Source organism: Siniperca chuatsi, linkage group LG8 (assembly GCF_020085105.1).
Source record: "Siniperca chuatsi isolate FFG_IHB_CAS linkage group LG8, ASM2008510v1, whole genome shotgun sequence".
Taxonomy (NCBI): domain Eukaryota; kingdom Metazoa; phylum Chordata; class Actinopteri; order Centrarchiformes; family Sinipercidae; genus Siniperca; species Siniperca chuatsi.
This window is the reverse complement of record NC_058049.1, coordinates 27,818,939-27,830,971: the sequence shown is the minus strand read 5'-3', so window position 1 is coordinate 27,830,971 and position 12,033 is coordinate 27,818,939. Positions and strand designations below refer to the sequence as shown.

At 40.5% G+C, this 12,033-nt stretch overlaps 1 protein-coding gene across 3 annotated transcripts in view; it reads left to right on the top strand.

Annotated features, from left to right (window-relative positions):
• Positions 1-9,799, top strand: part of setd7 (SET domain containing 7, histone lysine methyltransferase) — a 56,240-nt gene extending 46,441 nt beyond the window's left edge. The window contains exons 6-8 of one of the 3 annotated variants that reach the window (XM_044204980.1): positions 1,149-1,266; positions 1,779-1,936; positions 5,326-6,177. In XM_044204980.1, coding sequence (XP_044060915.1) covers positions 1,149-1,266; positions 1,779-1,936; positions 5,326-5,518 — 469 coding nt within the window. In that variant the 3' untranslated portion in view covers positions 5,519-6,177. Of the gene's footprint in view, positions 1-1,148; positions 1,267-1,778; positions 1,937-5,325; positions 6,178-9,303 lie in introns of those variants that run through there. The other 2 variants (XM_044204981.1, XM_044204987.1) reach the window with 2 other exon arrangements.
• The last annotated feature ends 2,234 nt before the right edge of the window (positions 9,800-12,033 follow it).

The following is a 12,033-nucleotide window of genomic DNA, read 5'->3' as shown; positions in this document are numbered from 1 at the left end:
CACCCTGGTCCCGTCACTCATCTGGAATGCATACTCCCTACTGCTCACCTCCTCGGAAACTTTTTCGTGGGTCCTCCCACCGCTGTTTCCGGGTGCAGGTTGTGTCTCGATATGTGGTGCTTTTTCACTGACTTCACGTTGTGTCCTTTCAGGCCACATCTGAAGCACGCTATGTCCGCACTCTCAGTTCCCCAGTCACTTGCACTCACCAAAGCGGGTCCCGCACTCAGCTGCACTCTGCATTGACGTTGTCATCAGATGCTATGGCATGCATTTTCTCAGTGTCCTCATAGCTCCGTAGTTTAGTTTTGAATTCAGCAAAAAGCATTGCCTTGCATTTTCTCACTTTGCGTGACATGAATAGCAAAAGGTTTGAATGATTCTGGCAGGCCATCACTCAATGTCTCACCAGCGTTTCTCAATGCTGTAATGGCTGTCTGCACGTATAATGTATTCAGTCACAAAGTCAGTCGACTTTTGCAGTTAAGTCAGTTCTGTACACAAGCTATATACACGTGGCTTACCTTTGCCAGCATAATAGTCTCTCAGAATCTTTTGCGCTTTCCGCCCATTGTCTATCGCTTCTTCCATTATCAGCGACAAACTTTTGTCATCCAGAAATTGGATTAGCTCTGCATATGCCTTGGCATTTTTCTCCCCATCTTCTGCCGGCTCTCCTTCATTGTTGGTAGGCTAATATAAAATGGTGTCATTTAGCCCTTGCAATCAAAGATGGCCCAAATAATTACGGAGGAATAGAAACACAGTTTCTATCAGTTCTGCTGTGACTGGAACTCCCACAGGGGAAAAACTATTGACATATATGTCACAATACAAAATAAAGGTTTACTTTCACAAATGAGAGCACAGTTTTTCATATATGGCAACATCGCTTTTTCACCGCGTTAATATTTGTGTTCTGTGTTAAAGTACTCATGACAAAAACAAAAGTTCAAAAGAATATACTGACGTACAAATTAATCGCATGAAAACAACAACCCCTGTGTGTAAAGACCTTTTGTACTGCACAGACTGCTAGCCTGATAAATTACATCTCTCCTAGAATTTACTATTAGAATTAGAATGATACTGGGGCAGAGCCACAAGACTGTTCTTCATATTGTCACCATATTGTTTTTGTGTGTCAGGGTGTTTGTGGCAGACTCTATGATCAGAGGAGCAGGACAGGGCCTGTTTGCCAAGACAGATGCTGAGACTGACACTGTGATGGCTTTTTATAATGGAGTACGCATCACACACTCTGAGGTATGACGCACAGAGCACAAGTAAATAAAGAGATAATTAAGGGCTTGATTCCCAAACAGGGGTACTACCCCAGATTGTGGAGTAGCTAAACTAATTTAAAAAAATAGAAATTACAATTTAAATATCTGACATGTTTAGAGTGCAAATAAAGCAGAGCAGAGAAGTTGAAGTAGTTAGCTAAAAGTAATGGATAAAATGTTGAAATAGCTAAAAGTAATAGCGATTTAAAATAATGGTTAAACAGTTAAAATAGTTAGTTTTAAGTAATGTACAAACAGGTGAAACAGTTAGCTTAAAGTAATGGATAAACTAGTACTTTAAGCTAACTGTTCAAATGGCAACAGTAATGGTGGTTAAACAGTTAACATTATTAGCGTAATATAATGTTTAAGTGGTTGAAATATTTCGCTAAAAGTATTGGATAAATGAGAAAATTTTACATTTTTGTGATCCTTAGTTTTCTTAAGTCATTTTTGCAGTACTTTTGCTAATTAAACCATCTGACTCCTCAGGTGGACAGCAGAGACTGGGCACTGAATGGCAACACAATCTCATTGGACGAGGATACGGTGATTGACGTCCCTCACCCATTTGACCAGACAGAGAGATACTGTGCCTCTCTGGGTCACAAGGCAAACCACTCCTTCACCCCCAACTGCAAATATGACCCGTGAGTACAAACTGACAGGAGCAGAAGACAGTTATATATTTTCAAAATAAGAATAAGCACCAATTCATAACAGTTCTCATTGCACTTTCCTATAGAGCAGGTCTAGACCGTACTCTTTATAATTTATTTACAGAGACCCAACAATTCCCACCATGAGTGAGCACTTGACGACAGTGGCAAGAAAAAACTTCCTTTAAGAGTTGATTACTGATTACTGGGCCATCATGGCAAGGAAATACTTCCTTGTGTGTGTGTGTGTGTGTGTGTGTGTGTGTGTGAACAATAGCACAAAATTCCACAGAATTTTAAAATAATAAATAATGTAATTGTAGTGGTAATAATAATAATAATAATAATAATAATAATAATAATAAATAATAATAATAAAAGTGGGTGTTGAGCAGGAACATGGGAGCAGTAGGAGGCCCGCAATCATAGATCCAGACTCTACAGCTCCGGAGGAAGAAATACCTGCTGGAAGTGACAGAAGGAGAGACGAGAGAGACGAGAAAACACAAAACTTAAGGGAGTCTTGAGGGACTTACTGGGCCAGCCTGATAATAAGGCATTGCAATAATCCAGCCTAGAAGCAACAAATGCATGGACTAGATTTCTGCATCATTTTGAGACAGGCTGTGCCTGATTTTTGCAATGTTACGTAGGTGAAAAAAGGCAGTCCTTGAAGTTTATTTTATGTGAAAGGTAAAGGACATTTCTGGATCAAAAGATAACTCAGAGGTTCCTTACAGTGGTGCTGGAGGCCAGGGCAATACCATCTAGAGTAACTATATATTTAGATAACATGTCTCGAAGATGTTACAATAACTTCAGTTTTGTCAGAGTTTAATATCAGAAAATTGCAGATCATCCAGGTTTTTATGTCCTTAAGGCATGCTTGAAGTTTGGCTAACTGATAAGTTTCATCTTAGCTTCTTCAGCTTGATCGATAGATCTAATTGGGTATCATCCACATAACAAAGATTGAAAGTTCATTTTTGAACTTAAAAACAGTAATTGACAGAACAATCTCTGCACAAGGTTCATGAAGTAGCTGTTCTGGAGTTTACGTTTGAATCACAATCTTCCTCAACAGAATTGTAGATGTTCAAATTTTACTTTAAAGGACTGGACTCGTCCATGTTGGATTAACCTAACTTGACTAAAACTAACTAAAATATATTTATATTATATTTACATTCAACTAAAGATAAGTAAACCAAACCAACTTAAACCTAAAGTAACTGAACTAAGATGTAAATGGAACTCAGCTCCTGATTCAGGCGTGCAAACACTGATTTTTTTGTGTAAAACTGAACTTTACCAAGAGGTGTACCAGGAGAAATGCAAAATGTTACATTTAAATTTACTTGTCCAGTTGACTTTTTATGGAAGTGTATTTGTGGCAAACAAAATCATACCGCAAAAGTGATGTTAGATATAAAAGTTTGCATCCAGCTGGCCTTCATCAGTGTGTACAAATGCAGAGATATGATCCTACTTAAACAGGTCAGGTGAGTTAACAGGTGAATGCAATCACTAATCACTGCGACCTCGCCCAGAATGGAACTACACAGAGTCAACCGATGAATACAATCATCGCAATTCCACTCAGACTGGTATCGTATATAACAGACATGGGCAAACTACGGCCTGCGGGCCCCGTTGGGCTTATTAATCCGGCCCACTGAACGATACCAAATTATATTAAAATAGGTACGGGTAAACCTTGTTCAATTTACCTTTCCCCTGTAATGCCCACGTTTCCCCAAAAGATGGCGCTCTTCAGCTACATTGACCTTGTTCACGTGTATTACTCTCTTCTTCTCTTATGAACCCTTCTGCAAAAATTAGCTTATCAAAGAAAAGAAAAGTGGATAGTGAGCGCCGATTGTTTAATACGGAGTGGACAACAAAATATTTTTTCACTGAAGTCCGATCAAAGGCTGTATGCCTAATATGCCAAGAAACTGTCGCGGTTTTCAGAGTACAATATCAGCCGTCACTTTGCTACGAAGCATGCCAACTACACTCGCAAGCAGTCGACGCAGGAACAGGCCGCCTGGCCCCTCTGTCAAATTTTAGAACCCATTGTGGCCCATGAGTCAAAAAGTTTTCCCATCCCTGGTATACAGTATAACCTCAAAGTCAATCGTTGCTAAGCATTAAAACTCATATTTTCATATCAGTCAATTAGAAATTTTGAATAATATTTATTAAGAACATTACAAAACCACCATGCTAATCTGCATTTGTACACACTGATGAAGGCTGAATGGCCGAAAACGTTTTGTGTATTATCAGACAGATGATTAAGTAAACTTTATTATAATAATAACTATAATTTATATGTATGACATAGTTTTGAGTGCGATCCTCTCTTTTTTTTAATGTATATATACATCTAGGATAACGCACCAGTTGGTCAGAGTGCAGTGACAGCCCCACAAATAGAATCAGTGATTTTGGGCTATATAAATAAAACTGGCTTGAATTGACTTGACTGCATGTTTTTCCTGGAGATGTGTTTAATAGTGATTTTTAAAATAAAGGTTCCCTTTAAGTGAAAACATGTTACTTTATAATTGGCCTCGCAATAATTGCAAACATGAAGTTCCTAGCAAACACTAACCAGTGAAATATAATTTAACTGGAAAAAATCTAATTAAAAAATTTGGTCAGTTTCCTTCCCATAGCAGCAAAATAAAGACTGACAGTAAGTAAACAGTTCAATCCCCCACAATTTGCCTCAGTTCAATCCCCCACAATTTCTTTATCCAGTAACTTCAAGTAAACTATGAACACCTCAGTGATATGTTAGCAGCTAAGTGGCTGCTAGTATGAGCTTCTATTGTCACAGGGAAACAAGTCTTATATGAAAGAAATTAATAGCCGGCTATTAATAATATCGTTTTCTGATAGAGCTATATCTTATGATATGGCAACATTAATAACTAATTTAGGCAGTTTTATATGACAATTTGCCGGAAATAATTTAGATAATAGAAATTTGTAAAAATTATACCACAATATGGTAATTTTATATATTATATGATTCCACAGAAAATCGATATATGGGGTAGCCTTAGGATTTAAGGAGCCAGCCATGAACCTCAACATCACTGGTTCAAGGCTGGCTGGGGACCTTTGTTGCATGTCAATCTCCATTTCTCTCTTCCCTCATTTCTTGTCATCTCTACCCTGTCAAATCTCTAATACAGGCATAATATGCCCCAAAAGTACTTTTAAAAAAGGAAAATAAATTATATATGTTAAAAGTGAATTATTGTCTAACATCTTAACATTTCTCATAAGGAAAGCATGGTGAAATTATTATTATTAATTATGGTTGTGTTTCTTGTCTGAATGTCTTTTATTTTTGGTTTGTGAAGGTTTGTCCACCCTTGTTTTGGGCCTATCAAGTGTATCCGAACCCTGAGGGCTGTGCAGAAAGATGAGGAGCTAACGGTTGCTTATGGTTACGATCACAAGCCAACGGGGAAGAATGGCCCTGAAGCCCCTGATTGGTACAAACAGGAGCTGGAGGAGTTCCAGAAGAGACAAGCGGCTCGCACTGGACAGTGATAATACAGATGAATTTCTCTGGACAATGAAACACCCCTCTACCTGTGGCACCTGATATCCCCTGCAGCTGCAAACCACACCATAGATATTTTAGATGTCACTATGCTTTATATGGCATTCAAATGAAATACTGACATATGAAGCATAGTAACATCTAGGTCAAAGGCTAAGTAAACACAAGAACTATGCAAGAAACCAAATGTTTAAATTAGAGGAGACATGTCTCTGGCTTGAGGTGCTGTTCGTCTGATTTTACCACTGTTATAAATTTAGGATATGATGAAAAACTACTACCATTTTTCTCAGTTTTCACTGTCTATATCTTCACTTAACTGTATGTCAATTGCTTTACACAGCGGCTGCAGTTTACTTAACAGGGCTCCTTTTGAGGTGTTGAGTTTAACAATTAATATCTGTTTAAACTGGTTAGCTCATTCGTCATTTGAACTAATTCAGCTGGCCCGATACATACATTTATAATATCTGAAATTGGTAAAGTAGTGTATATCCTGAGCTTCATAGGGGTGATTTGTAACTTAGGCAGAAAATAATGGATGATCTACCACTACAGGAAAGAATGACAGTGAGTGAGCCACATTTCTATCTTAATTATCTGTGTTCATACACTACAAAATAAAGTCCAACATAAAGAAAATCTATCCACATGCCTTGTTTATCATATGATGTAATTAGTTTGTGTGTATTTTTGCCATTGTTGCTATCTCAAACTACTATTTATCTAAAGATAGTGTAGTATTTCGTGTTGCTATCGAGATGAACAAGTAAAAAATGTCACCTGAATGAATTGGACTTTTGTAAAAGACAAGTATTCTGGTATTTTATATATTGTACACTGATTTGCAAGTATTTTGTGATTTGAGGATCAATATTAAGAGATGATGATGTCTGAGAAAGGATACGAAAAACAATGCTATTACATTCTGTTAATGCAAATTAAGTGAATTACTGCAATGGTAAAAGCTTACCTTGCAATACATAAATCCAAAGTTACTACAATTTCATATGTTTTTCATACACCTGGTGATACAAAGGTGAACTTGCTTGAATTTTCCTAATTTTGAGTACCATGTATTTTTGTTTTAACATAACATTTATTATTTAATCCCTTAAAGAACAGTGCTAGGTTCACCTACCAATATTTAAAGACTGTATCCGAAATTATCTTTCAGGCAGGCCTATGTAATGTTACCCATTCTATGGGTCAAATGTTGAACTATTACATGTTGTAAAGCAGAAATTAATTAACTCTGACTCACAAATACATCTATTTGGTTGAGGGAAACACTGTTTTTGGCAAATCTTCTGTTTAAAACGTTGGTAGTGCTGCGCCGGGCTTTGAAGCCCATTTGGCATAGTGGCCAAACCGTGTCATTATAACTTCTGGGTCTGTCATGTGATGCACAGGGGCCCAGAAATTCTTTTCTCCATAGACTTAGATTGTGAAAGAGTGGCTGTAAAGTGATGGATACATTTTTTGAGCGTCCCACGAAATGACTCATTTCACGATCAGAATTTGACCCATTTGGTCTGATAACATGTGGAAAGTCTAGAAGAGCCGCACAATTAAATCATTTTATTCCCATTCAAGTTAGCGGAGGGCTAAACCGGAAGTTGGCTGGCTAGGACGGCGGAATCTCTAGTGTGCTTGCTCTGTGGGCCCCATGATGCGGAAGATCCAGGTAATTTTATATCTGGGCCACACACTATTCCAGCCGTTCCAGCCATGATTTGTGTGTCAGGTAATGTTAACCCTCGTGCGCCCCTAGCGGTCCGTGTCCAAGTGACCCGTCTGTGTGTGTGTGTGTGTGTGTGTGTGTGTGACTGACGGGTAACAAGGGGGTCAGGGTGACCCCTGATGATGAAGCGCTCTAAATCACAAACGGGGTCACTGCGACCCCCATTTCATAGCGACCGCGATTCAGTGGGTCAAGGTGACCCCTGCCCCCGCCCTGCCCATAGCAAAAAGACAGCCAATGGGTCAGGGAGACCCGGGGAAATAGGTTCATGAACTACAAGACAAAAGGGGTCACGGTGATCCCCCTCTTCCTAGCCGCTGCAACTCTGGGGTCACGTAGACCCCTGCTCATAGCAAAAAATGGGGTCACGTTGACCCGGGACATATGTTCAGGGTCAACGTGACCCCCCCTACCCATGGCAAAAATGAGGGTCACCCTGACCCCTGCTGATGAAGCGAACTACACAACACACATAATAGAATAACCAGAAAAGCAGTCCAGAGTCTGTCTCTGTCTCTCTCTCTCTCTCTCTCTCTCTCTCTCCCTTTCCCTTTCCCTAGGGATACATATTATTTTTACTATTACTAATGAACGTTACAGGGATTATCCCATCCCTTTGTGTACATTGTACTACACAAGCATCTCACATACAACCATAACGGAGGTATATAACAATTAACAACCTAAAGGAAAAGGAAAAGGACAAGGACAAAAAAGCAATGTCCCGGGAGGAGGACCCCGAGAAGGAATCCATCTCGGGAGCAGAGGAAGATGATCAGGAAGACGATCTGGAGGAGGAGGATGAGGAGGAGAAGGAGGAGGAGGAGTGCGATCTAGAAGCCCCGTTGGAGGATGAGGATGAGGATCGAGGTACCGATCATGAGGATACCGAGGATGATGATGATGATAATGATGATGATGAAGATCACGAGGATGGAGACGCAAAGAGGTATTCGCAAGGGCAAGCACAAGGAACGGACGATCAGGATCTTGAGGCCCAGCAGCCCGAGCCCGAGCCCGGGTACCTGTCCAAAGACCGCAAAGTGAAATGGTCCCCCATTGCGGAGACTGCGGCTGCCGCGTACGGGTCAGCCGCCTCCTCCTCCCATTCCGCTGCTGCTGCTTCCCGATGTCCTTTTCCCGCGGGCCCCCCGGGCCCCACTCCTTATGCCGCGAGCCTCGCTGCGAGCGACGTCGAGTCCGCGTTCCGCCTGCTGTTCACTCAGTCCGTAGAGCGCCTCATCCTAGAGATGACCAACCTGGAGGCCCGGCGGCCCGACTATGTCGCGCGGCGCGGCTGGTGGAGGGACATGGACGCGGTAGAATTGCGCGCGTACGTGGGCTTGCTGCTCCTAGCCGGAGTGTAGAGGTCCAGGGGCGAGGCCGCGGCCAGCCTGTGGGACGCCGAGAGCGGCCGCGCGATGTTTCGAGCAGCCATGCCCCTCAAGGCGTTTCACGCGTACTCCTCCCTGTGATAGTATTACACTTATACACACACACACACACACACCTGTACTTAGCAGACCCAAGCCATATCCGTATGGGTAGTCTTATTAGCTCCATTGCCACAACACTAAGGACTGATAAGCACAGGGACACGCAACCAATAATAACTAAGGCAAACACACACAGGACCAATAATAAGAGTGATAACAATAACCCGCTTTATACATGTGTGTGTGTTTGCCTTAGTTATTATTGGTTATGTGTATCCCTGTGTGTGTATCCTTTATTTATGGGTTACGGTATAATGAAGTTAGTGTCATCGGGTTTATCCGAGACAGACCCCTAGCTGCTCCTCTCCTCATTGCTGCGGTTGATAGATGTCAATGAGATATTTGCGTTTGTAATTGTCCTCGGTGTAACTTTCATTATTATGTTCGGTACTAACTCAATAAGGCACCGGCTGGCGCACTCCGTGTCCTTCCCAGGTGTCTGTCTCTTTATTGTGGACCCGTCGATCACTCCTCTCTCTCTCTCTCTCTCTCTCTGTGTGTGTGTGTGTGTGTGTGTCCCAAACATATTTAGGTCGATGTCCCTTCAGACAGTACATGCCCAGCAAACCGGCCAGGTACGGGATCAAGGTCTGGGTGGCATGCGACGCGCGGTCCAGCTACGCCTGGAACATGCAGGTCTACGCCGGCGCGCCTCCCGAAAGAAACCAGGGCGCGCGCGTGGTCCTAGACCTGACCGAGGGCCTGAGGGGGCCTCGCGGCGTCACCTGCGACAACTTTTTTCTCCTCCTACGAGCTCGCGCTGCGGCTCCTCAGCAGCAGCAACTGTAGGGACAGTTTGCTAACTCACAACCTAGCTAACGTTAGTTATATTACTTAAAATACCATGTTAACACGGCCATTTTGATCATCTTTGGACATTTAAAATTGGGTGCTACTGTGAGAATTAAAAACTTTAATGAAGGTTGATTGCCTATTATATTAATACCATGTTGAAACTTTTTTACACATACACACACACACACACACACACACACACACAGGGCACGAGGTTTAACAATTCAAAGTGTTGTCCTGCAGACTTGCTGACTGCACGGAAAAGTTGATTAGCTGTTGCAAACAGGCTTACATTTATACAAAGAAACAGGGATATCAGAAAGAACATCATGTACTGAGGACAGTATGTATTGTAATGACCATGAGAGGAAAAGTATCAGTTTTGGGGAACGAAGCAGAGACTTTAGCAACTTACAAGTAGAGGAAGTGTAGGATTCCTCCACTAGGGTGCTGTCTCCACACGAAGGGTGGAATCGTGTGCCAAGAGGCTGGGACCAGCCTGTGCACCACCGAAGGGAGAGCTAAGTCTAAACCACAGCTCCTCCCCACCTCTGTAGAAACCTATCAGATAGTTGTACCTTTTCATTTAAAACTCTGTGTAATGTTAAGAATAGCATTCTTTTTTAGGATGATAGCTACAGATTAACAGCTTGCTGACTGTGGTTTTCTGAATAGAAAAGATCCTTGTACAAGATGCTTTTGATCCTCCAATTCTTTAATAAATGCCAAATTAAGGAATAGCTTCTCTCCAGACTTTTCTTTTGCAAATAAACGAACGCGCTGACACTACTACTTCATCAGTTTCTGAGGGGAAACCTTATTTTATTTTATTCTATGGGGGAAACCCTTCATACAATCATTGCAAGAGAGAAAACAATTCCCCACTCAACCTACCTTGTATGAAATGAGTTTCCTCCTATTGTACAAAAATTAAGTCAAAATATCCTGCATACGGGAGCTGCCATCTTTCGCTGGTGACATCATTGAAGACAGAGTCTGTGCAGTAGTGATCGCAGTTGGAGCCACGGTATCAAGATTCCGCATATACACCTGGCCAACTCAATCACGAGCCAGCCTCAGCTGTCAATCGTGACGTGTAACCCCCTTTTTATAGCATCAAATAACTAATTAGAACCAAACATCAGAAAAACGAACACTTGAACACACATCAGCGTAATATGAACTACCTAAAATGACAGAAACCATCATTGGGAAAAATGTATTTGAATAAAAGCCTTGTGGACCAAGGTAATAAAGTACATACTGATGCTGATTCAGCAGGTATCTAAACACAGAAATCATTGCTTTTAAATAATATACTTCATCTATATGTAAAGTTTACCAGTTTGAACTTGTGAATAGAACAGCTAAGTACTTTATTATGTAGATAAATAGTAAATTGGAGACAATATTAAAACTGAATCTAAATCATTTTCTCTATTAGAAGTTGTCCATATTTATGTATATATTCATACCATCACTACGTTCGATGATGGCATTAAGATGATCAGGTTTAAATGTAGATCTTGTGTCCTTATTCCCAGGCAGTACCGCTATACAGCTTACAGCCAGGTTGTCTGCTGGGCCTAAGGCATTTTTATGTTACCCTTGTGTTATGTCCAGAAGAAGGGGTATTTACAAAGCTTTATATGGCCTCATTTGGGTGACAATCAATACAATTAATCACAATCACAAAGTGTCATACTGTATAACATTTTATGCAGTTAAAATGATATATATATATATTGAACAGATACTGCATTAATGGTTTGGCCTGCATGATGCAGCAGCAAGACTAATTACAAACATATTCTATATAAATAATAATATAACTTATTTATGAATTGAAATAGACAAGGCACATTCAATACAAACATTAACCTCACCACCAAAACACAAGAGTGGAACTTTTTAAAATATGTATGTGGTTGTACCAAATGCATATGATCAAAAGAAAAAATACCAATTGACCCATTTAAAAATAGAAAGGACACAGAGAACATACTTCAAACAAACAATCCTCAATATTTTATTAATAGAAAATGTTTTAATTAGCATCTGGCTCTACATCAAAATACACACAGACCATTTTTTAAAACATTAAGCATAAGTAAACAGTGAAAAAGTTCAAAATGCTATCTTGCAATGTTGAGAAAACTTTTAAAAACAAAGCAACAAAAAAACATTAAAACTTAACAAAATCCTAATTGTTTACCAGATTTCATCAAAATTGCTCTAATCTGAGGTGTGTACTACAAAGCGAGATTAATGGGTTAGCGTGGTATGTTGAGTCTAAAACCAGAGTTTTCAATGTCACAAAGGTGGCTCTCTTTTAACCTGCTAGATCGCCATGGTAACTTATATTGCACACCTAACGTGCTCCGGAGGAGGTTATGTTTCAGATTTAAATCGGCTGTAAAAAGCACTGCCCTTTCACTAATTCTTTTCCTGATGATATTCTCTTTGA